The sequence below is a fragment of the Eublepharis macularius genome, chromosome 12 (genome assembly GCF_028583425.1).
Source record: "Eublepharis macularius isolate TG4126 chromosome 12, MPM_Emac_v1.0, whole genome shotgun sequence".
Taxonomy (NCBI): Eukaryota; Metazoa; Chordata; class Lepidosauria; order Squamata; family Eublepharidae; genus Eublepharis; species Eublepharis macularius.
Window position 1 is genome coordinate 32,341,356 of NC_072801.1, and position 21,858 is coordinate 32,363,213.

General features: G+C 45.0%; 1 protein-coding gene across 3 annotated transcripts in view; it reads left to right on the top strand.

Moving 5' to 3' along the window:
- The window catches only part of PCGF2 (polycomb group ring finger 2), a 39,963-nt gene extending 20,034 nt beyond the window's left edge, over positions 1 to 19,929 (top strand). The window contains exons 2-10 of one of the 3 annotated variants that reach the window (XM_054993255.1): positions 105 to 247; positions 3,427 to 3,523; positions 8,966 to 9,021; positions 9,126 to 9,176; positions 9,297 to 9,405; positions 10,349 to 10,397; positions 11,024 to 11,122; positions 13,257 to 13,337; positions 15,136 to 19,929. In XM_054993255.1, the coding sequence (XP_054849230.1) occupies positions 136 to 247; positions 3,427 to 3,523; positions 8,966 to 9,021; positions 9,126 to 9,176; positions 9,297 to 9,405; positions 10,349 to 10,397; positions 11,024 to 11,122; positions 13,257 to 13,337; positions 15,136 to 15,495 (1,014 nt within the window). In that variant the 5' untranslated portion in view covers positions 105 to 135 and the 3' untranslated portion in view covers positions 15,496 to 19,929. Of the gene's footprint in view, positions 1 to 104; positions 248 to 2,400; positions 2,473 to 3,426; positions 3,524 to 8,965; positions 9,022 to 9,125; positions 9,177 to 9,296; positions 9,406 to 10,348; positions 10,398 to 11,023; positions 11,123 to 13,256; positions 13,338 to 15,135 lie in introns of those variants that run through there. The other 2 variants (XM_054993253.1, XM_054993254.1) reach the window with 2 other exon arrangements.
- Positions 19,930 to 21,858: the final 1,929 nt, after the last annotated feature.

A 21,858-nucleotide genomic window follows, 5' to 3' on the forward strand; every position in this document is an offset into this window, starting at 1 on the left:
AACAGATGACCTCCTTCCCAAGTGTGTGGTTGATGAGACCTCCAGTCTGGACATCTTGGCTGTCTTTGTAGAGTGACCAAGGCTTTGTTTGTTTTGGTTTCCAGAGAGGATCTGCTGAGCACCTTGAGATCCAAAATGCACAGGACCACCAGGATAAAAATTACAGAGCTGAACCCCCACTTGATGTGCGCCTTATGTGGAGGCTACTTCATAGATGCCACAACCATCGTTGAATGCTTACACTCTTGTAAGTTTCTTTAAAAAAATTATGTTTAAAAAAGAAAAAATGAAAACAAGCCTCAACCCCAAAAATAGTGAGAAATCTACACATAAGCATCCATAAAAGGTTTCCAAATATCTAAAAATAAGTCCATCTGCAGTTGTCATTTATGGCATACGTTCAAATATTGATGAAGTTGTAATGTCCTCAGTCCATTGAATTATGGGAGGTGGGCATTTGTCTCTCTAATGTTGTAATACAAGTCTTTTAGCTACAGTAAAGGCACAGAGGGTTCATTTTCGTTGGCCATAGGTTAGGTTCCAGGGTACAGGCAGATAGTTTAAAAGTATGCACATCCTAAAAATTCAGGATATTCTAATACAAAATGAATATGAGTAATAATAACTTCCTCCGCAAAAGGTCAAATAACTGGACATGCCCAAAGTATATGCTTAAGAAACGAGTCCTGTAAGTTACAATACCAGCAATTAGACCGTCCTTTACTAAAAAGCTGCTGTGGTATCCAATATACCCTGAACATTTTTTGCTGACAGCGTTGCAGCTTAAGATCCACAGAAGCAACAAATATAGCATTTAAGGCCTTATCCCATTACTTTGGTAAGATTGGGCTATTTATCTCCTTATTCCATTGGTTCCTGAGACTGCATATAACTGACATCAGATATTTATAAACAAATATTGTAGATTTCATTCCCTGCATTGTTTGAGAAGTTCCAAAAATGGAAGAGACTCTGAAACACTCAATGCTTCAGGGTCATATCTGGAAACCAACCAATGTTGTAGTCGTAAATATTGCTATTCAGCAAAAGTTGACACATCATATCTAGACCTCAGCTGAGAAAGTGACAAAAACTCATCATCATAACCTATCAAGTGATCTAACATGAAAATCTTACTATCAGACCAAGCTCTTCATAGAAAAGATTTCCTCCCAATTTTTAAAACTGGATTGGCCCATAATGTCAATTTAGCCATTGAAAATGGGTCAAATTGATAATTGTAGTGACGTTATACACCATAATTTTCTAACTGCAGAAATTGCTGGAGGAACAGGATCCATTTTAGCATGAATAGGCTCTAATGTACCCCATTTAAAGAGATTCTAGAGACGAAGCCTCCAAAAGAGCCCAAAATGGATAATCCACCTAGGGGCAGCAATCCCAATAATTAGTACAAGTGAACAAATATGCTTGATGATATAAACTAAGATCAGGACAGCCAAATCCTTTTTCATTAAATGGATTTTGCATCTTTAGAGAAATCCAAGACAGTAAGGAGCTCCACATAAATTTCCAAAATCAAATATTAATTTTATGGAAATATCTGCAGGGTATATGAAAAGCAATTGCACACAAAACATATATAATTCTAGGTATAATACTCATGTTGAGTGTATTTCCTTTACCCCATAGTGACAAGTTTAAAATTGCCCTTCTGTCCAAATCAAAAGATATATCAGCAGTCAAATTATTGAAGTTCAGCATAATATGTGTTTAATATTTCTTGGAATTAGTAATCCAAGGTAAGTGTTGAAATTGGGGCAGGGGCACCATCAAAAATGTCCATTAGCAAATATACTCTGTGATATATTATCTCTAAATGGCATCAATTCGGGTTTTGTCTAATTAACTGAAGTCACTAAAAGTATTAATCATATTCATTAATATGGTTGCATTTATTCATTTTAGTAGGGGTATTTGCATTAGAAACAAACTGTGCAAAGTGATGGGGGTTTGAAAGCACCCATGTGGGCCTCGTGATTTAATCTCCTTCCCTGTTCACAAGCAAAGCAAGTTTGGAGACTTTTTTGCCCCTGCAAATTCCTCCATATATAATGTTTTTACCTCAAACCATTTTTCAACTTTTGCATTAATATTGGAATGGAAGACTGAGCTTCTGAGATAAACAACAAAGCAGGATAATTTTAAATTCCAAAGAATTATGTACAAAGCCATGAGTGTTATAGGTCACAAATAATTGTTGTGAGTTCCACTCTTGTAAGCCACACACAGAAGGCTCTAGGATTAATCTGAGACTCATTTCAATTCTAGACTCTTTTCAGTAATGAGGATAGCTGTAATGCATATGAAGTGATTGTGGAGAAGCATGCCTTTGAGCATACCAAGAGTGCATTTCCCTCTCTATTGAACAGTGAGACTGTCACTTTCAAGGGCCCATGGTGCCTTGGCATCACATGGAAAATCCAAGTTGTACCTATCCAGAAAGAAAAGGTACTATAATCAGTTAAAGAATGAGCTGTTAATTTATTTACCGTGTTGTGTTAACTTTTGAAGAGGTCTACAACATCATAAAAACAAATACAAATCGATAAAGCAATTAAAAACAAAACCAAGCCCAATCCTCAAACCAGCTACCACAACAATGAAGGATGACAGCAGCCAAAATTGTGCTGGCCACTATGCTCACATTCAGGGGACAAAAAATGAAAAGGGCTGTCCCCTGATGAACTGCTCCCTATTTAAATAAGAAACTTTTAGCCTGGGATGTAATGATGGTCAGCAGTGGAGCTGGGCAAACGGAGGAGCCAAAGGTATTGCAGAGACCTGATGGGTACTGCTTGAGAAGGCTCTGCCCACATTCATTTGCCATGCTTCTGAACATGGTGGGGGTGGGGATCACGAAGCAGGACCAAAACACAACTGGCCTCTGTTGCTTTGTGAAGAAACCCTAAAAATTTCCTGCTGAGTTGGCAACCGAGGGTGGCCTGGGGATTTGTATTGCTTTCTCCCCCCACAACCTTATGTTGTGTCATTCGCCGAGCAGCCTCCCATGAAGTAAGAGGGGATATTATATTTTCATGTTTACTATCTTAATCTCTCCCCTTGACTATTGTTATCTGGGCAGTCAGTGGAGCCCAGAAGGCTCCATTGGGGCAGGGGTGTTTATCCCCAGCCGAGGAGCTGCTGGGAGGCCTCTGTGTGTGCCTCCTCCGGCTGGGCATGCTGAGGGGCACGCTGTCTCTCTCCAAGGGATTGGCACTGGCAGAGCTGAGGCAGGCAGCCCTTGGGTTTCCAGTGTCCCTCTTTGACTCTGTGCTCAGGGCAGCCCTAGGGACACTTACACTCTGCTTCATCAGAGGCCTGCTGTAAATGATGGTTGTTTTGTATTCTGATGTTATTGTGCTGACTTTCTCCCCCCACCCCCTTTTTGTTTTCTCTGTTCAGTCTGTAAAACTTGCATCGTCCGGTACCTGGAGACCAACAAATACTGCCCGATGTGTGATGTTCAAGTGCACAAAACGAGGCCCCTCCTTAGCATCAGGTATTTCACACTGACACTAGGATGCCTGGTTGTGGCACTAGGATGTCTGGATTGCCAGTGGTACAGTATTCAGGGAGGGAGGGAGCACATGATGGTAGCTTAGGCGTCTGCCATGTGGCATCCATGGCTGCATGTGGAGAGGGAACCTGCATCCACAACACACATTCCTGTGCACCCCACCCCCGCAACTCTCCTGGTTTGCTTAGTGGTTGTGTGGGAGGGGCTGGTAGTGTTAGCCACATAGTCAGAAGCACCAGAAGCTTTCCATCCCTTTCTCCCTTACGGACTGCCTTGTTGGATCAGACAAAGATTATACTTCTTGTTTCCAGCACTAGCTAGCTAGATAACTCTTAGCAGGGCATAGACATTATGCTTTTGGCTTCAGGTGGCCATTTCTTAAAGGGAGACTGCATCTGAATGGAGAAGCTCTATTTTTCTCTCATGGCCATTAGTCACTGGTAGACAAAGGAGTGCCCTCCCCAGCTGGACAAACTTAAAGAGCAACAGTAAGGCATTGCTACAACCAGAACTTGTAGCCTCTTCTTCTGTTCTGGTCAAAGGGAGGCCCTGGGGCTCATGCTGTCTGGAATTTGCACCCTCTGACCTGGAATTCCTCCCTCCCCCTAAGTTCCAGGTGAGTAGGGCGGGTTAGCTGAGTTCCTCTTGAAGTGTAAGAGGGGCATTTTTCAGGGGTTCAGGAGCATGCACTTCTGTGGATGAGCTCCAGTCTCAAAGGGCAAGCCCCAGTGAGTCTTGCTTCAAAAGAAGCCAGAGACACACACAATTTATCAAACACCGTCAGAGGACTGTCACGTTAAGGACTACTGCCTCTCTACACTTTCTTGCTGTAACCCCAGTTCACAGCTTGATCCAAGCAGGAGTGGGACTCAAATCTGCAACCGTGTTTGTTTGTGTCAGGCACATTTTTCCAGTGGGCTGGCAGGGGGGTTACTGGTGCAGCACTGGCTGTGTTCATAGAGCAGGTGGAGGATGCCTTTCCCCCTGTAAATAAAGCTGTGGTCTTAATTAAAGAGTGCTGTGAATGCCCACTTAAAACTATCTCTGGACCACAGACAAGAAGCCCTTGAAGAAATGATGAGAGTGCTTTAATTAACCTACATGCGGTTGTGGTTTATAGTGCATTGATCCGTTTGTCTCGGAACTTTTGCATTAACCTGCCTGTCTGCAGCATGCTTGCTGTTTTTACTCAAGAAATGAGAATTCTGCCAAGGAAAGACCAGTTCTCTGACCTGAATAAACAATTAAGAATTTGCATATGTGCTTACATTTACACATTTTGTATAATTGATTCAGCTTTTGCCAGACATGGGGAAGGGCAGTCAACCACAGAAACTAACCTCTTTCCCCAAATATAGGAAGACCCTACTCCAGCTTTAACATTTTACCAGATGTTGCTTAATAGTTTACAGGCATATCTGTGCAGCTGGAAGGGCTCAAAACTTGTTTGGCTTGGAGGGATAGGGATTTCCAGGTGTCGGATTCAGACAATAGAGCTGCCCTTCTCTCTCTTAATAACCGCATCTGTCACAGATGTTGCTAACTGCCCTTCTCTCTCTGGCTCTGCCTCCTCTGGATGGGACTGCTCCCTCCTTCCACAGGCACAAGAGTGAAGGCCAGCCAGACCTGCCCTTGGCTTTCAAGTGGTATCTTGCCACTTCCCCATTCGTCTGGATTTTGGGGGAAGCCAGACATGCCTTAATGGACTCTGCAGATGGTTGGCATAGAAACCAAGAAGGCAGTCTACCACAGCTGCATCTCTCTGGGCTTATTTTTAGCTCCTGCTCTGTGTAAATTCATTTCTCTAGTAACACTTTTGGCTCTCTGCAAAATATTTACAAGCTGGGTTTCCTCCGGTCTTTCCTCAGAGGCCCACAAACCCCCTCACCCTCCCATACCCACCAGACAGGCACCGGACGCTCCCGATACAGAGGCACAAGCAAGGAATCAAAAAGCTATTTAGCTGAACAATGTGGCAAAATATTTCATTTATTTGACTTCATTTGTAAACCTGCCTTTCTTACTGAGATTCAAGGTGGAGTACACAACTTTAAAAATGCAATTGGAGCAGTACAATAAGTACAACCAACAATGTAATAAAACAAGGCTCCAAAATTAGAGTAGTGCACTGAAGCAATATGCTATATGTATCATGAGGGTTTGCTTCATGACCATGGCAGGACTGCAGCCATCTAAAGGGCCACTCTTCTTCTGTGTGCAAGACTGAAATGCAAATTTAGAGGCATTCGGATCAGATTTTTAACTTGCACATTTGGCCATGCAGAAAGATGGATTTGCAGATGCATTTCAACCTTTGTGGCATGTCACCTGTGAACTGAAAAGGGTATTATCACCACATTTTTATTTTCCACATATCCTTTCAACACATGTTTGGGAGTCGTATGTTTGACATTTCTCCCTCTGCATGTTCAGCAAACGAAAGAGGTGTCCTAAAAGCTTCCAAAATGCTTTCTTTTTCTAAAAGAAATCAGCGATTGACGTATCACTATAGCCTTATAATGTTATTTCTCACCAATTTCTCTGACATGGGCTTTGTCTTTCTAGGGATATCCCCCTCCCCATAGACACACTTTAGTGCCATTAATGCATGTTTAGTCCATGTACAGTGTACGCTTGAATTTTCTTTATAAGTGCGTTGAGTAATTCTCATATTACCTGTGATACATATACAGCTGAAGATGTGATTGAAGCCAGACATTTATTCCAGGTAGTGTTCCCTGATTTTGTTTGTATAGCAATGCAGGTGTGATTTCAGCCCTAAGCTCTTGAGTTTTTACAGAGCTCCTGTTGCCCCCCCCCCCCCTTTTGCCCTTCCTTTGCAAGCTGCCACCTCCTTTCACCTCTGCTCTTGTCTCCATGATAAGCATCTTTGGAGATGAGACTCGGGGCTGCCGGCAGCTCAGATTCCAGGGCTTAGTATAGCAAAAGAACAGAAGAAGAGCCCTGCTGGATCAGACAAGTGGTCCATCTAGTCCAGCATCCTGTCTCACACAGCGGCCAACCAATTTATTTAAAAAATTTCAATGCTGCCTTTCCACCCAGTTGAGGGTCCCCAAGGTGGCAAACATTAAAATGTCTGAGATATTTTAAAAAGCATTTAAAACACATATATAAAACACATTTAAAACAATATAAACACATAAAGATGTAAACACATCAACAGAGATCAGGGGCCAACGCCTGCCCCATGTTGCCTCCTAGTTCTTCTTTGATGTGTGAGGAGATCCTCAAGAAGGCAAGCCCTGAACATGTCAGAGCATTTGGGCTTCAGTTCTGCTGAAGGCTAGCAGGGAGTTGAGCTCCTCCCTTCCCTCCTTGGAAGGCTATGGCTTCTAGGCACATTTAAATCCTATTATCTCCTCTTGAAAGAAAAGAAATGAGCCAGTGGCCAGCAGGGTGGGGTTTGTATTGTCTGTGCAGGGCCACAGAATGCTCTTGGGGTTAAATAAATGTCAAACCACAGTCCGTAGCCTTGGCAAGGGTCATACGATCTCCTCTTCTGCCCAGCCAAACTCTTTATTTTAGGATAAATGCTTGAAACAGTGATTTAATTACCCTTTAACCATTCTCTAATTGCTTTGTCACCTGGAGCGGGTCACAGAAGAGTCAGAGACTACTGTTTCAGGGTGTATACAGCAGTGATTGGAGAGCAAGGAGTTGTAATTTTTTCTGGGTGAATTAACACAAAGGCCAGTGATGTGTGTTCAATGCATTTAAATCCTGTATTTGGAATAAAATGTGCAAATGGTTATGTAAAATGGAAGTTGCTCTATGGAGATGCTCCTGTTTTTTTAAAATGCCATCCTAAACAATGACCTCTTTTCTTAGCCCCTTGGCTTAAATGGACTTAGAACGGGTGTAACTGTGCTTAGGGTGATATTGCAAGTTTCTTTCCTTAGTGACTGAGAAAATGGTGGGAAGTGTAACTGCTGTGTATCTTGGTGCTCTGATACGGGGCAGGGGGAGCACAATTGTCTGAAGGCAATCTCAGGATGCTTGTTGTGAAAACTGGAGGGGAGCTTGCTTTCTAGGAAGGTGTTTAGGACTGTGTTCATGACCAGATGGGCCAGAGATATTTCCCCTGCCCACAGAGTATTTATGCGAACGAGGCCTGGATAAAGGAGAGAGATCAGGTACCTTCAGGCAGGGATTGAGGACAAAGGTAGGGAGGAGATTTGGAAGGGAAGTTTTGAGGGGAAGAGGGGGCTTTTTCTTGGAGAAATAACATTATAAGGCTATAGTGATACGTCAATCGCTGATTTCTTTTAGAAAAAGCACTCGAGTGTCGGGTGGGGGAGGTTTGAGGCAAAGATAATGGTACCACTATGAGCAGCAAAAATGTCCATTTTGGACTGTGATCTTTCCCCAAATATTGTATCAAGGTAGGTTTGGGAAGGATCACAGCAAAGCATGGGAAAACATGAGAAATGGAAAATTAAGGGACAATGTTGTGTGGATGCTCCAGCCCTCCCACTCTCATTTGGATGCCAAACTGGAGTAAAATCTCCCTAAGGAAGCAGCTCATTTCCCTCTTCATACATTTGAAAGGTGGAAATGTGCCTTTCTGAAAAGTGAGCAAGCTGAAATCCCAGCCCTGGTGAATACACAGAGTCTGGAATAAAAACTGTTTTTGCTGTACCTCCTGATTCACCAATTACAACAGCACTCTGCAATATGGTCTTTCAAGAATTGGGACTGAATCTGCAATATTTGCTGGGGCTCAGGCTTTTGTATGAGTAACAGTTTCCTTCAAGTTAGATACTCATTTTTATAGATAAAATACTTTCAGTATCTAATTTAAATATTATGATTTGTTTTATATATTATTTTTCTTTGTTATTATATATTAGTTAAGAGGAAGGTGTAGTGAAAGATTTTATATAGAAACAGCATTTAGAATATAGCAACTAGCCCCTTATATTGTAAAGGAATTGCCAGTGGGTGCACTTGCCCTTCCATGGCCTTAGCCAGTTCTATAACCAGCCTGCAGTTCCAAACACGCTTATGGAGAGCAAGCCCCATTAAACTCAGTGGAATTTACACCTAAGTATACATTCTTAGGATTGCACTGGTAGAGTTTTGGTTACTGTTCAGAATAAAGTTGTGTCAAGCCATTAATCTGAAATATTGCAGATACCTTCTTTTGGCTGCTATGGTCTCCATTACCACCCATTCAGTTTGTGGCAGGATATGGCCACTGTGCCTGCTCGTTTTCAGGGCTTCAGCCTGGGGGGTGGGGGAGTGGAGAGGAGAGAGCAGTTCCCTTTTCCTGCCACTCCAGTGAGCAAAACCAACTGAATCTCCAGTCATTTTCCTTTTGAGGAGAAGTTAAACAAGGATTGTAATATAAAACACCTCCCTGACTGACTGCTAACCTTTTTTTTCCCCCTGCTGGCCTTTCAGATCAGACAAAACCCTCCAGGATATAGTGTACAAGCTGGTGCCTGGGCTCTTCAAAGGTATGAGCATGTAGCGGGGAACTTTTTTTTTTATGCTAAAGGGCCATAGGAGGAAGAGGGCCCATGCCATAAAGGAATTAATGCTAATTTCCTTTCTCTTCCAGATGAAATGAAGAGACGGCGGGACTTCTATGCGGCATATCCAATGGCAGACGGTAGGTGGCTTATCTTGGGGTGGGCTTTTTCTGCTGCTACTAAGTTCTGCTTTTTTTTTAAAAAGGGGGGGTCTGATTTTCATGTTCTTTTATCTCTGTGCCCCCCTCCCACTTGCCTAGTTCCAAATGGGTCAAACGAAGACCGGGGAGAAGTTTCAGAGCAAGAGAAAGGGAACCTGACAGACGATGAAATTGTTAGCTTATCCATAGAGTTCTATGAAGGAATAAGGTAACTTGGGGGTATCTGAGAGGAATGAGTCCATTGAATTGATTTATGTTTTGTCATCTATTCCATCTGGTTTCTTATTACTTCTTTATATTGATTTTATCTGGGTTTTTTTTCATTGTAAAATAATTTGATATCACTTGATTGTATCCTTATTACATACATATTTTTGGTTGTCCTCTTAAGCATTCTTTTGGAAATGCAATCGATTATATATAGCTTATTTTAATGAATAAAAGTAGATCTGAGAAAATATTTTTATTTTTTCACATCTTGTCTGCAAAGGAAGAGGATAAAGATCCACTTAACCAGCCACTTAACCACTGTAGTACAGATAATGTACAGAAGCATATGTGAGCCAGGGGGCTAATAAAAAATTCTTGTGGGCTAGTGGTTTTGGAGCACTTATTCAAAAGCCTAGTTTATAAAGCGAGTTTGCAGAGGTACTGGACCTCATTCTCTGGGAAAGCAGAAGGAGCAAGTTGTGGTACTTTGTGCTAGCTAAAAAAAAACCCCAAATGGTCTTCATAGTATTAACTCACAGGGTGTATTCCTGAAAACTCAAGCTCAGCAATCTAATTTAGGCATATTCAAAGAGATTTGGAACCAGTTTAGCAGTCCCCTGCCCCTCAAAACAGAACGTTGGGAATTGTAATTCTGTGAGAGAACTGAGATCCGCTACTCTTACAGTTCCCATGGGGAAGAACCCAAACAATTTTTGTAAGTTTCTATGGTGCCATGGCACAGTCACACCTGTTGGCTGTGATTTATCCCCTTTGGCTAAACTTCTGCAAGAATCCCCCAGTTTCTAGGTACAAAGAGGCCAGAGTCACCTGATGTCTCCTAGTAAAGTCAACGACAAGTTGTCTTTTCAGTAGGCAGAGCAAACCGTCCATTGTATATGTGTATATTTTGCTCATTTCCCTTCTTGTCCGTTCTTTCTCAGAGAAGAAAACAAAGGGACTGTTGAAAACAGGAGTGTGGAGAAGGACAAGGTGAGTTTTCTCCCTGTGTGGCCCTTGCAAGGAATGCAGTGTCTCTCCCACCTCTTACATATACACACCACATTTTCTGGGTGACAAGGTGGGTGCAGGCATGGTAGCTGCGCCCCCTGAGCTTGCATCTCAGATGAATGTCATGGATAAATGTCCTTGCTTACATGAGAGGTGCAGAGACTGAAATGGATTGTCCTCTGACCTAGAGGCTCTCCATTTCTGTTTGATGTTTGTGAGTGGGTTAAGGTTCCTCACTGCAGAGGCATTCCAATCTCCGTTGTTGCTGTATGTTCTCTGAGGCTAACATGGCATTGCAAATTGGTTCTGGGAGCTGAAATTTAACTTGAATTAGCCCTTGAGCTGTGCACTGTCTGTCCAGTCTTGCTTTTTTCCACTTTTCGTCTCAGTCTTCCTTTCTATCTTCAAATTCATTCTCCAAACACATTCCTAACTATACTGCACTGGTGCCTCTTGCCTGTGACCCTTCTTAGCTGTTCCCTTTCCCTCTTCTTTCAGCACATTTACATCGACTTTGGCACATTTATATTGACTTTGATATACATTGCACCCTTTCCCTCTGGCCCTGGTCAACTGCAATAAAGCCTTCTCTCTCTTTCTCTCTTAAGAAGAACAGCATGAGATTCCTCCGTTGCCCTGCAGCCATGACTATTATGCACCTGGCCAAATTCCTCCGGAACAAGATGGATGTTCCAAGCAAATACAAAGTGAGTGGCAATGAAGCACAGCACCTGCTCCAGATCCAAAGGTGCTACTTGTCTCAGGCATGTCCATGGTCATATTTCAAGGAACCCAACTGCAGCTATCTGTAGAATATATGCAGATCAACAAGATATGCGCCTGTTATCTGCTTGTAAACAGTTATAGTTTCTGGTGACTGAAGAAATTACATCCTGGTGGTTTCAGCTCTGTCCAGGAGGCCAGAATGAGCAGTTGGTAGAAGAGATCCTCCTTGGGCCTCTGGCATTGATACCTTGGAGTCCCTGAGGGACTTGTCTTGTCCTCAATGCTATTTCACTTCTCTGTTGACCCATGGGAACAGAGATTGTCTGGAGCTCTGTTTCTCCTTCTGAAATGAGTGCCGTGTCACAAAGTCCTCAGGTTATGTTTGGGTCTCCTGTGGAGACTTTCAGTCAGATGTGAGTTGTCAGTTACCAGCTGAATATGCAGTTCCTAGATGTGCAGGGACCCTATGCTGATTGAATGTCCTTGTGGTGGACCTAGACATAACCCAAAGATTTTGTACCGTGAATTATGGCACTGCATCAGGTGAGACAACATCAGAAGGTGGTTATGCAGTGGGTGAGAGCTAACAAATTGAAGCTCCATCCAGACAAGACTGAGGTACTGTGGTTTTGAGAATTGTCACTGAGGTGTTAAGAAGGTGGCCTGCTCAGGTTGGAGTTGCTCTCCTCCATAAAGTGCAGGTTGACAGCCTGAAGAATTTGGAAGCAGCCTGTGCCTACTGGAGATGTGGTTCTACTGTTTCACCCCCATACTGCTTCATTCTAATTGTGGCTGGCTTTCCTTTGACTTGTCAGATTTAGCCACCATTATCTATGCTCAGATCACATCCCATTTGTTCTGTTGCAATGCAGTTTTTGTGGGGCTGCCTTTGAAGATTGTTCCAAGGCTTCAGTCGGTGCAGAACTGCTGACTGGTCCAAACTGTCAGGAACAAACTGCCTTATTCACTTCAGGACACAACTCAGGGCTTTAAAGTCTAATTGGACATGTCAAGGTTTTAAAGCATAAGTGACCTGGGACCAGGATATATTTCAAAAGACCCACTTGCCTGTTACATTCTTCTTCTGAGTATCTGTACATCCCCACCTTCAGTAGCAAGGGAGGTAGCTTGTAGACACAGGGCCTTCACCACTGTGGCACCTTATCTTTGGAGCTTCGTCTCCACAGCCATTCACCTGCTGCCTTGCTTTGTTAGTTTTTAATGTTAGGAATTAGATTCACTTGGACTTTGTGTTGTTCATGTTAGAAGTGGGAAGGGAAACTCCACCCCAGGTTTCTCTGGTTGTTGACTGTTTTAACCGGAATTTTTGCTACTAGCTGTTGATTATTATTGATTATTATTGATTTAGAAAAATATATTAATGTTATTGGCTGTTTATAAGCAGCCTCAGAAGTCTTTGGACTGAGAGTCTGTGTGGTGTACATTTTTCAAATAAAAAATAAGTACTTACTGTTGTCAGAAATGGGAAGTGTCTTCTTGATGCCCTTTGTTACTCAACGACTGAATTCCAAAATGGAAGATACTGAGAAGCTCCTAACTGCAAATCCCAGAAGTGTGGGAACTGATTTGTCTCTTAACATGGAAAGAATTGCACTATCTATGCTGAGGCACACTAGTTTATTTTTACAGACCACATAATAAGCTTGCGTTACTAAGTAATGTTCCAGTCTCAGCACTGGTAGGCTGTTGGTCTACTTTTGCCTTGATCTGGAGGGCCCCGGCTAACTTGATGTCATCAGTTCTCAGAAGCTGAGTAGGATGGGCCCACCAAGGAAGACCAGGGTCTCTGTGCAGAGGCAGGCAATGGCAAGCCACTTCTATCAGTCTCTTGCCTTGAAAAATCCAGCAAGGGTTGCCATAAATTGGTTACAACCTAATGAACCTCTGGACACACACACACATTCGTTTGCTTAATCGGTATAATTCATTCTTGTTTTGCAAGTCAAGGGGCACTATCTTCACAAACTTAAGGGCCACAAAGTATTTTTGTATAACAACAAATATTCCGGTGCTCAAGATCCTGCCATCCGTGCCCAGGAAGAGTATCCATGCTGAAGACCTGTGACTTGTTAACTGTGTCATTGTCTCTATTAGGTGGAAGTTCTCTATGAAGATGAGCCTCTGAAGGAATATTACACCCTCATGGACATCACTTACATCTATCCGTGGCGAAGGGTGAGTAGGGAAGCCTCACTCTGAACAAGACTGTCGTACAGGACAGACTGCTGTCACTAGGCCGTGCCAATGGAACCCATTTTCTAAGCCATTAGCAGATGCTAAACTTTGGCCTGTCAACACAAGAGCTTGAAATGTAACACTTCAGATTTTTAAAAAATTATTAAAATCGCATACACAACTGAGAAATGGGCTGTCAGAGGGAGTAGACTCAGCCACTATCCAAGAGGGCCAGCAAGCCTGCAGTGGTTGAGATTCCTTCCTTTTCCACAGGTCTGTGGGGTGAAGGTCAGTAGTCTGGTAAAGGGTTTGTGGGTATGTATGTGCTTGTACAGATCAGCCAGAGATCATTTTTAGCAGTAGTATACCAGTATTTCAAAATACTATTTTTTGGAGGGTGCAACATGTAGGGAACTTACCTGGCTCACAATTGAAAACAAACCAATAAAGCCACAAACCAGCCCACAGTACAAGTGTGGCTGTAGCCTTTGGCTAGACGGGAAAAGGGATTTATATGCAATCTGAGAGACACATTTTTAAAAGCAATCTACAGCTTCCACGAGCAAAACCAGGTGCTTCTCTTGTGGCCCTGTGATCCTGTATGTGAGTGGTACGGTTGCCAACTCAGGGTTAGGAAGTTCCTGGAGATTTGGGGGTGGAGCCTGGGGAGGAAGGGTTTGGAGAGGGGGGCTGCCAGACTATAATGCTACAAAGGCCACCTTCGAAAGAAGCCATTTTCTCCAGGGGAACTGAGCTCTGTAGTCCAACGATTAGTAGTAATTCTGTGAGGTCTCCAAGCCCTGCCTGGAAGCTTGCAACCCTAGTGGGTGGCAGGAGGTAGTGGTTTCTTACTCGTAACCTCCCCCCTCCCCCCACCCCCCCCGTAGGCATAGTGTTTGGATTGGGGCTTGGGCACAGGTGGGGTGGAGTGGTGAGCCCAGATGGGGATGCCCATTGCTTCCCATGCAGCTTTGGAGCCTGGAGCGAGCCAAGCCTTGTGGTGTCTTGCCACCTTCCTTACTGTGCTACCCCAAGCAGTTACTTGGATTGAGAAGACAGGACTTTGACTTCTGGGCCAAAAAACCCCCTGATTTGGTTAACCTGTGAGTTGGTATGGAGCCAGGAGTGCTGGTGGTTGGGCTGAGGTTCTCGTGGGGGCAGGTAAGTGGGAAGTATCTTGCCAGTGGCACCTGACCCAGCCTGCATACATGTGGCACCTGCCCCAGCCAGCTCTGCCATGGAAGCTGTCTGGGTGACCTTGGGCCAGTCACTCTGTTTAAGCCTCACAGGCTTCTTGAGAGGATAAAATGGAGGAGAGGAAAATGGGGAGAAAAGATAAGATATAAAGTAAGTAAATAAATAAACAAAATGGCAGTGGTATAGGACGGATGACAAGAGGAACACGTGCTGTTGTCTGAGAGACTCGGGGGGGGGGGGAAGGGACCTTTGACTTTTGAAAGCTCATACCCTGAAAATCTGGTTGGTCTCTAAGGCACTACTGGACTCAAATCCTACTATCCTGGGTGAGGGAATGACCTTAAGCGGGAGGAAGACTCCATATCTCTGTTGGTTTCTGGAAGAGAAGGGTCTGTATTGACCCCTTAACTTGAAGCCTCAGCTCTGCGATTGGTGGGTTGTACTGGTGAATCTGTGATTTGCAGTTGGGTGAGCCCACAGTTTGGGGGTAGGTTGCATGCAAGTGAGCTGGGACCCCTAAGGAAAACTGAAGTTCATGCCCCGCTACATGTGTGTGTCTGTCAAATTAAGACTTGTTAAAAGAGTTGCTCCCTCTCTACAGAATGGCCCTCTTCCCTTGAAGTATCGTGTCCAGCCCGCCTGCAAGAGGCTAAAACTCTCCTCCCAGCCTGCTAACTCGGAATGCACCAACACCAGCGGAGCCTCAGAGTGTGAATCCGTCAGCGACAAGGCCAACAGCCCGGCCACCTTGCCAGCCACCACCTCCTCTTCGCTGCCCAGCCCTGCCACCCCTTCCCACGGCTCTCCCAGTTCAAACACCACCACCGTGAGCATTCCCGCCAACCCCACCCCTGGGGCCCTGCAGAATGGCTCCTCGAACTGCCACCAGGTGCAACCCTTGTGCAGCAGGGGGCGCAAAGGAATGGTGAATGGGGGTCCAGCGACATCGGCTTTGACTTAAAGGAAGGGTTTTCTTTCTGGGTGGGTGGGGTTTTTTTTCTTGGCCAGATTTTCAGTTTTATAAATAAGTATATGATGTGTAGATAAAGGACAGTGGGGGTGGGGAAATTATACATACTTATTTTCTATTGATTGACCTGATTTAATTTAAGAAAGAAAGAAAAAAGCAAAAAGATTCAAACAATTCCAGTGGTGTATTTTTAAAGAAATGTGTCTCCCCATTTTTTAATTTTTAAAAAAACAAAAATGTGCTCATGTAGTTGCATGCCAGCGTATGTGTAAAAGCTGCAGCCCTTCTTGGTGAATCTTTTTTTTCCCCCCTCTCTTTTTCCATCGGTGCCCTCAGTCAGCATGAGACTGGATCTGCAGAGCCAACAGAGAAATGTCAGGGTCCAGGGTCTGCGGTTCTTAGAAGCACATGGTGGGGCTGGGGCTCTTGTGTTCTCTTTGTCCCCCACCCCCACCCCCACTGTCCTCCCCCTCCCCCAAATTCAAGATTGCTACTCCAGCCTCCCATTCCATGGATAGAGCCCCACTGCCTGGAGCGTGCAAAGGGAGCAGGGGTAGGTGCGATGCTTTCCTCCAGCTGCAAAGGCTGGCTGCTGCTGCCTAGGCCTTGTGTTGTTAACGAAGGGAGGCAACTGGGTTGGCAGGGCAAGGGCAGTGCCAGGGGAAGGTCCAAGGGGCTGTGGCCCACAGGGTGCCAATTGAGGAGCACCACATTATTGCACGTTAAGGGACCAATTCCAGGGGAGTCGCCCCACCAGCTTGCTGTTCATCACAACCCCAAAGAAACTTGGGGCACCTGAAAGGCCATGGCTCCCCAACGATGCTGCCACGATAATTTTGTAGTCCTTAAGATGCCGCAATATTCTGCTACGATATGAGATCTGTTTCCCCTGTGCAGGGCCCAAGGCTCATGGTGTTGCCAATGGAGCAATGCAGAGAGGGATGGGTCAGCCCTGCTAACGTACGTTGCTGTTTGGTCACCGATGCAGACTGCTGAGCCCTTCTCGGGCCGGGCTGCCCCAGCTGGCTCCCGGAGTCTGCAGTGTCTTTAGGGAGGTGAATGTTTCTGTGCAAGGTGAAAGAACAGCTGCGGCTGCCATATCGTCACCAACTCACCTTGGGCTGCACCCCTACAGTGGGTGTGGCATTGTCATGGAGTATCTCTCGCTGTGGGGAGAGCATTCCTTTTAAAATAAGACACATGTAAACTAAGAATCTCTTATTTCAAAGCAATGCTCTAACCACTAAACCACAGACCTGTACTGAAAAAGTTGTTCTTCACTCTCTTTCTTACAGGCTAACGGCCTTTAAGCGCCCTTTCAGTACAGCTCTGTGGTTTGGTGGTTAGAGCCTCACTTTGAAATAGACAGAGACTCTTCGTTTCCCCTCATAGCAAGAGAGACTTTGCGACAGCACCATGTCTAAGCACTTACTTATTGGGACAGCATCGCTTGGAGCGTCACACTGCTTTTTCACGTCTTCGTTCATTTGCATCTGTATCTCTGGACTCACCTATCAACCATATCTGCTGCCCCAGTTCCCATTTGCTGGCCTGGTATTTGTGGAATTGCTGAAAATACATCCTTAAAGATCCCTTGCTGGGGGTATGCAAGTCCCATAGTACAGTTTCTAGTCGTAATGGCTACTGATGGACCCTCCGTGTTCAGGAACTGTATATCTCTAGCTAATAGATGCTGAGGAGCAAGCAGTGGGGGAGACCAGTCGCTTTCTTAGGGGCGCTTGGCCAGCCAGTGTCAGAGATGGAACAGTCGGCTGGCTGGGTTGTCTCCAAAAAAGGAGCGGTGCTTCCTTGACTGAGAGCTGTCAGCAGTATACATGTGGAGCTGATTCCAAAGTGTAGCACCGGCAGGGCCCCCTTAAGTTTTGGGTTCTGTAAGGAATGGAACTTGGAGGTCAGGAACCCTGGAACCTTAACTGTGGCAACTTCAGCCACTTTGGGGGTTGAAAGATGCATGTTGAGTTCACAGAAGTCTCTGTGGCCAAGATCCTTGTACTTCCGGCTCATGTAACTGTGACACAAATTGTTAGCATGCCTAGAGATGGCCACAAACCTCTCATGCCAAGCCTTTCATAAATCAGTTCCTGGAGAAAGAAATGCTTCTTCTGGTCTGCATCTCTCTCTCTCTCTCTCTCTCTCTCTCTCTCTCTCTCTCTCTCTCTCTCTCTCTCTCTCTCTCTCTCTCTGTGTCTAAGGCAAAGAAAGATTTTCTTGTTTGCTCTCGTATGCTTAGTTTGAAAGACAAAAATATGGTGCCTTTGGAAGGGAAACTTTGTAACTGATATTGCTGAAGTGTCAGGTGGGGAGGGGGGCTTTGTGGTTTTTCACTCGGGAATTCAAAACTATCCTTTCCTCTGCTGAATTGTATTTCAAAACTGCCAGGTGGAAACGCACAACTTCCAATGGGAAGAGTTTTATTCTGCCATCTGCTTGGATTCCCTCTCACCTTTTTTCTTAACGGGAGAAAAAGCAATCCACAATGAATGTTTTCCTTTTTTATGTGGCAGAAAGGGCTAACTTGACACAAGCACATTTGGTACCCTGGATGTTAAACCCCAATTTCCTTCTATGGTTGAATGTCAGAAGCAGTCAACCCCTCCAAGGCAATCACATGAAACTGATGGATGCTTGGTCCATCAAAGTCAGCCTTGTCTCCTCTGACTGTCCTCTAGAGAACCAGCGTGGTGTAGTGGCTAGAGTGACACCCTAGGGTCTGAGTGACCCAGGTTCGATTCCCCCATTCTGCCATGGAAGCTTGCCGGGTGACCCTGGGCCAGTCATGCACTCTCAGCCTAGCCTACCTCACAGGCTTGTTGTTTGGAAAAATGGAGGAGAGGCGAAGGATGTAAGCTGCTTTGGGACCAAATTGAGGAGAAAGGCAGAGTATAAAATAAATAAACTAGCAGTAGCCTCTGTCTTTCCAGGTCTCAGGCAGAGGTCTTTTCATGCCACCTGCTAAATGATCCTTTCAACTGGAGGTGAACCCTAGGGCCTTTTGTGTGCCAAGCAGATGCTCTGCCACTGAGCTACGCTCCTGCCTCGAATCCATTTTTGTGGATGGATCTACTGAGCCAGGCAAGCAAAAGCCAGCTGCATGTAGCAAGGAGTGCGTTGTCCATGCTCAGCCATCTGGCAATTCAAATTGCCTCCTCTGTGCCACATGCTGACACAACAATGCAGGAGTTTGCTAAAACAGACCCTGTTTTCAGGGCTGCTAGGCTCTGCCTGGAATGTACTGCTGGGGTATGTTGGATCTTGCATAGTATGAGTGGGGCTGCAATTTACAGCAACACCAGATGTTCCTCAAATGGGGGCTGCTGTTAGAAGGGGAAATCTAAAGCCCCCTCTGTTGGACTCCCAGAACTAGTTGGGTAGGCCCTTGGCTTGCGGTCACCAGGTGCTTCTCCTCAGCCACTGGTAGTGAGCAGGAGTCAGCCCCTGAAGAGTCCAGGTTGGCTGACAAAGTGAGCAGCTCCCAGAAGGTGCTCCTGCACCCTGTGTAGCTGTGCTTGGAAAACCAAAACCTTGCCAAGGGACCTTGTGGCACTGCAGAGTTCCCTAGGAAGCTTCTAAAATAAACTTCAAAGGGCAGTTTGCAATTTTATCCTGTTAAATTTGCAGGCAGCCCTTCATAGTGGAGCCATTAGTTTTAGGAGATGAAGGCTTGCAGGGAGCCTCAGAAAAGGCTTGCTAACCTCCTCCGGTGTACCAGGAGGCTAGGGACATTACAGTTTCTGCACAAAATGTGGGGAAGTGAATCTAGGGAGGGGACTTGAGTGTTTCCTTCCCCTCCTTGGGGAGGAGAGGTCCAATGCAGCAGCCTGTATTTTCCAAGTCACATTCCACAAAGAGTTGGCAATGGCAGGCAAATTCTGCAGCAAGAGGTGCCTGTTCGTCTCTGGGTTGCCATCTGGCCACCTCTCAGTGGGTTGGATGTGCCTCTGGGACTTCCAGCTGCTCACTATTGCTTCAGAGTTAATGAGTGTTTTCTTACAAGGAAGTACCAAACACCTAAAGAGGGTAGTTGGCATGGTCAGAAATGCATCCTCATTCTGGTACCGTGTTTCTCTTCCTGTTGGCCGAGACTGAACTTTGACCTTACAAGCAGCATCATGTCATTTTCAATCCAAAAAGGTTTCCCATCTTTTCATTGTCTTTGTACATACCAAGAAAACTGACAGACCAAGGCAACTTAAAGGCCTTGAAGCTTTCTCTCACCCACCCCCAACTTTTTTGTAAAAAAGTTTAATATGGTACAAGCCAAAATCGCTCTGTATGTTTGCAAACCTGTATGATGTTTTAATGTGCTGTAATATATTCTGATATTCATATATTGTTATTGGTTAAAACATTTGTATCAATTATACAGTTTGTAAATGGTAATAAATGCTACAACTTTGTCCTTCAGCTCGGTGGTGTGTTTTCGGTCCTGCCTTACACCCTGAAATGCCAAACTGCGGCCCCAGGGCCTCCCCACCCTCTGTGCACAGGGATGAGATGTCATCCGGCTGCAGCATTTCTGCAGAGCTGAAATTTTTATGGAGTTCTCGCTTCCCCAACTCCCAGGAGACTTCTTTGGAAAGGCACAGCTAATTCAGCCTCTTTCTGGGTGACTATGCAGGGCGGTGCCTGCTTGTGCACTGAGAGAAGCTTGATTTGGTAGCCTAGACAAATGGTCGCATACTTCTACATACTCGATTCTGGTTTTCTTGACCATAGAAGGAAGAAATCTTACCCCAACTTTCAGCCCACTTTCTGGCTTGGGTTTCATCTGGTGTAACCCATATGCTTTCAAGCCTATCCTTCCAACCCTGAAAGCTAGAAAGTTGCCTTTGTAGGCAAAAGGTACAGGATGCTAATGGGGGGGGGTTGCTCTTGAGAGAGTGAACGAGCAAGCAGGTGAGTGAGTGAGAACTTCCTTGAGGTTACTGCAGTAGTTATATAAGGAATGGGAGGATTTTTATTTTGTCCTGGTGTGTATCATTCTGCATGCACTGATCCATCCCACTTTAATCGCTCATTTTGTTGGCCATTTGCTGAGCTTGGAGAGCTTCCGTTTGGGAATTTGCACTGGCTGTATGTGCCACACACCCTGTGCAGTCACAGTGCTGGAGAACTATTCGGAAGGGGGAGTTCACCACAGACAGTCTTGTGTGCGTTCCTCAGTACTGGGCTTGGGTAGTGGTGGTGAGTATAACCATGGCCACCCAAATAATGTGTGGCCATAAAAGGATGTACTGCACATGACTAATGACGCTGCTGTCAGGACCCAATTGGTAACCATGATGCCTGCACCACTACATTTTGTATGCCATTTGTCTCAGCAATACTTGTGCTCTCTGTGGGAGGAATCACAGTTTCCTTGGTACAACATTTATTGTATCTTGGGCAAGGAAAAACATGATGACTGGTGAATGATAGGTGGATCCCAAAGGCACACCTGTTGCTTGCAAAGACTGAAGACAGAGAAGCCTTCTCTTTGCCAGGCTAGGCATATCTGTGGCCAGAAGGGGATATCTCTGCCACCCTGCAGCCTGGACTCCTTCCTTTCTCATTGGATCATTTATCCCTCTGGCCCACCAGCTTCAGGGAGGCTAATAGAGCCACTAAATGCTGTAGAAAGAGGAGGGGGCTTAAGCTGTAGGGCAAAATGGACATAGGTCTTTTGATTTCTCTCTGTTTCACTCTGGACCCGTGTATAAATATGGCAGGTGAGTCCTCCATGATGAGTGCTTTCAGGAGATCATTTCCTGAGGCAGGAGACAGGCAAATGGGGTGGGAGAACCCTGAGTTCCTGGGAGGGGTAAAAGAAGAATGTGCCCTCAAGTCGCAACCAACCACAGGGCTTTCAAGGCATGACAACATGAACAGAAGTGGTTTGCCATTGCCTTCCTCTGTGTCAGAGCCAGCCTTCCTTGAGGGTCTCCCATCAAGGTACTGACTGTGGCTGACCCTGCTCAGCTCCCAAGCCCTAATTAGCTGAGGCCAAACTGGGCTCTTTATGGCTGGTTAGTGGTAAAAACTTGCTAAAAAGAGAAAGGAGGTGCTGATGTTACAAAAGACATTCAGCAGCATCCAGGTCAACTTGAAAAAACAAATCTAGCCTTCGGAATGCTAAAAGCAAGAAACAGGGAGGTGAATTCAGATATAAATGATTTTAAAAAAAACAAAGCTACCGGCCTCTACTATTTTGCTACTACAGTACAGACTAACACGGCTAACTCCTCTGGGTGTTGTGTAAAGTTGCTGTTATAACAAATATAAATATATCTTAACAATGGCTGCATCCATACATGATTGGATGTGTGGACAAGGCCATCCAGGAATGAATTACTG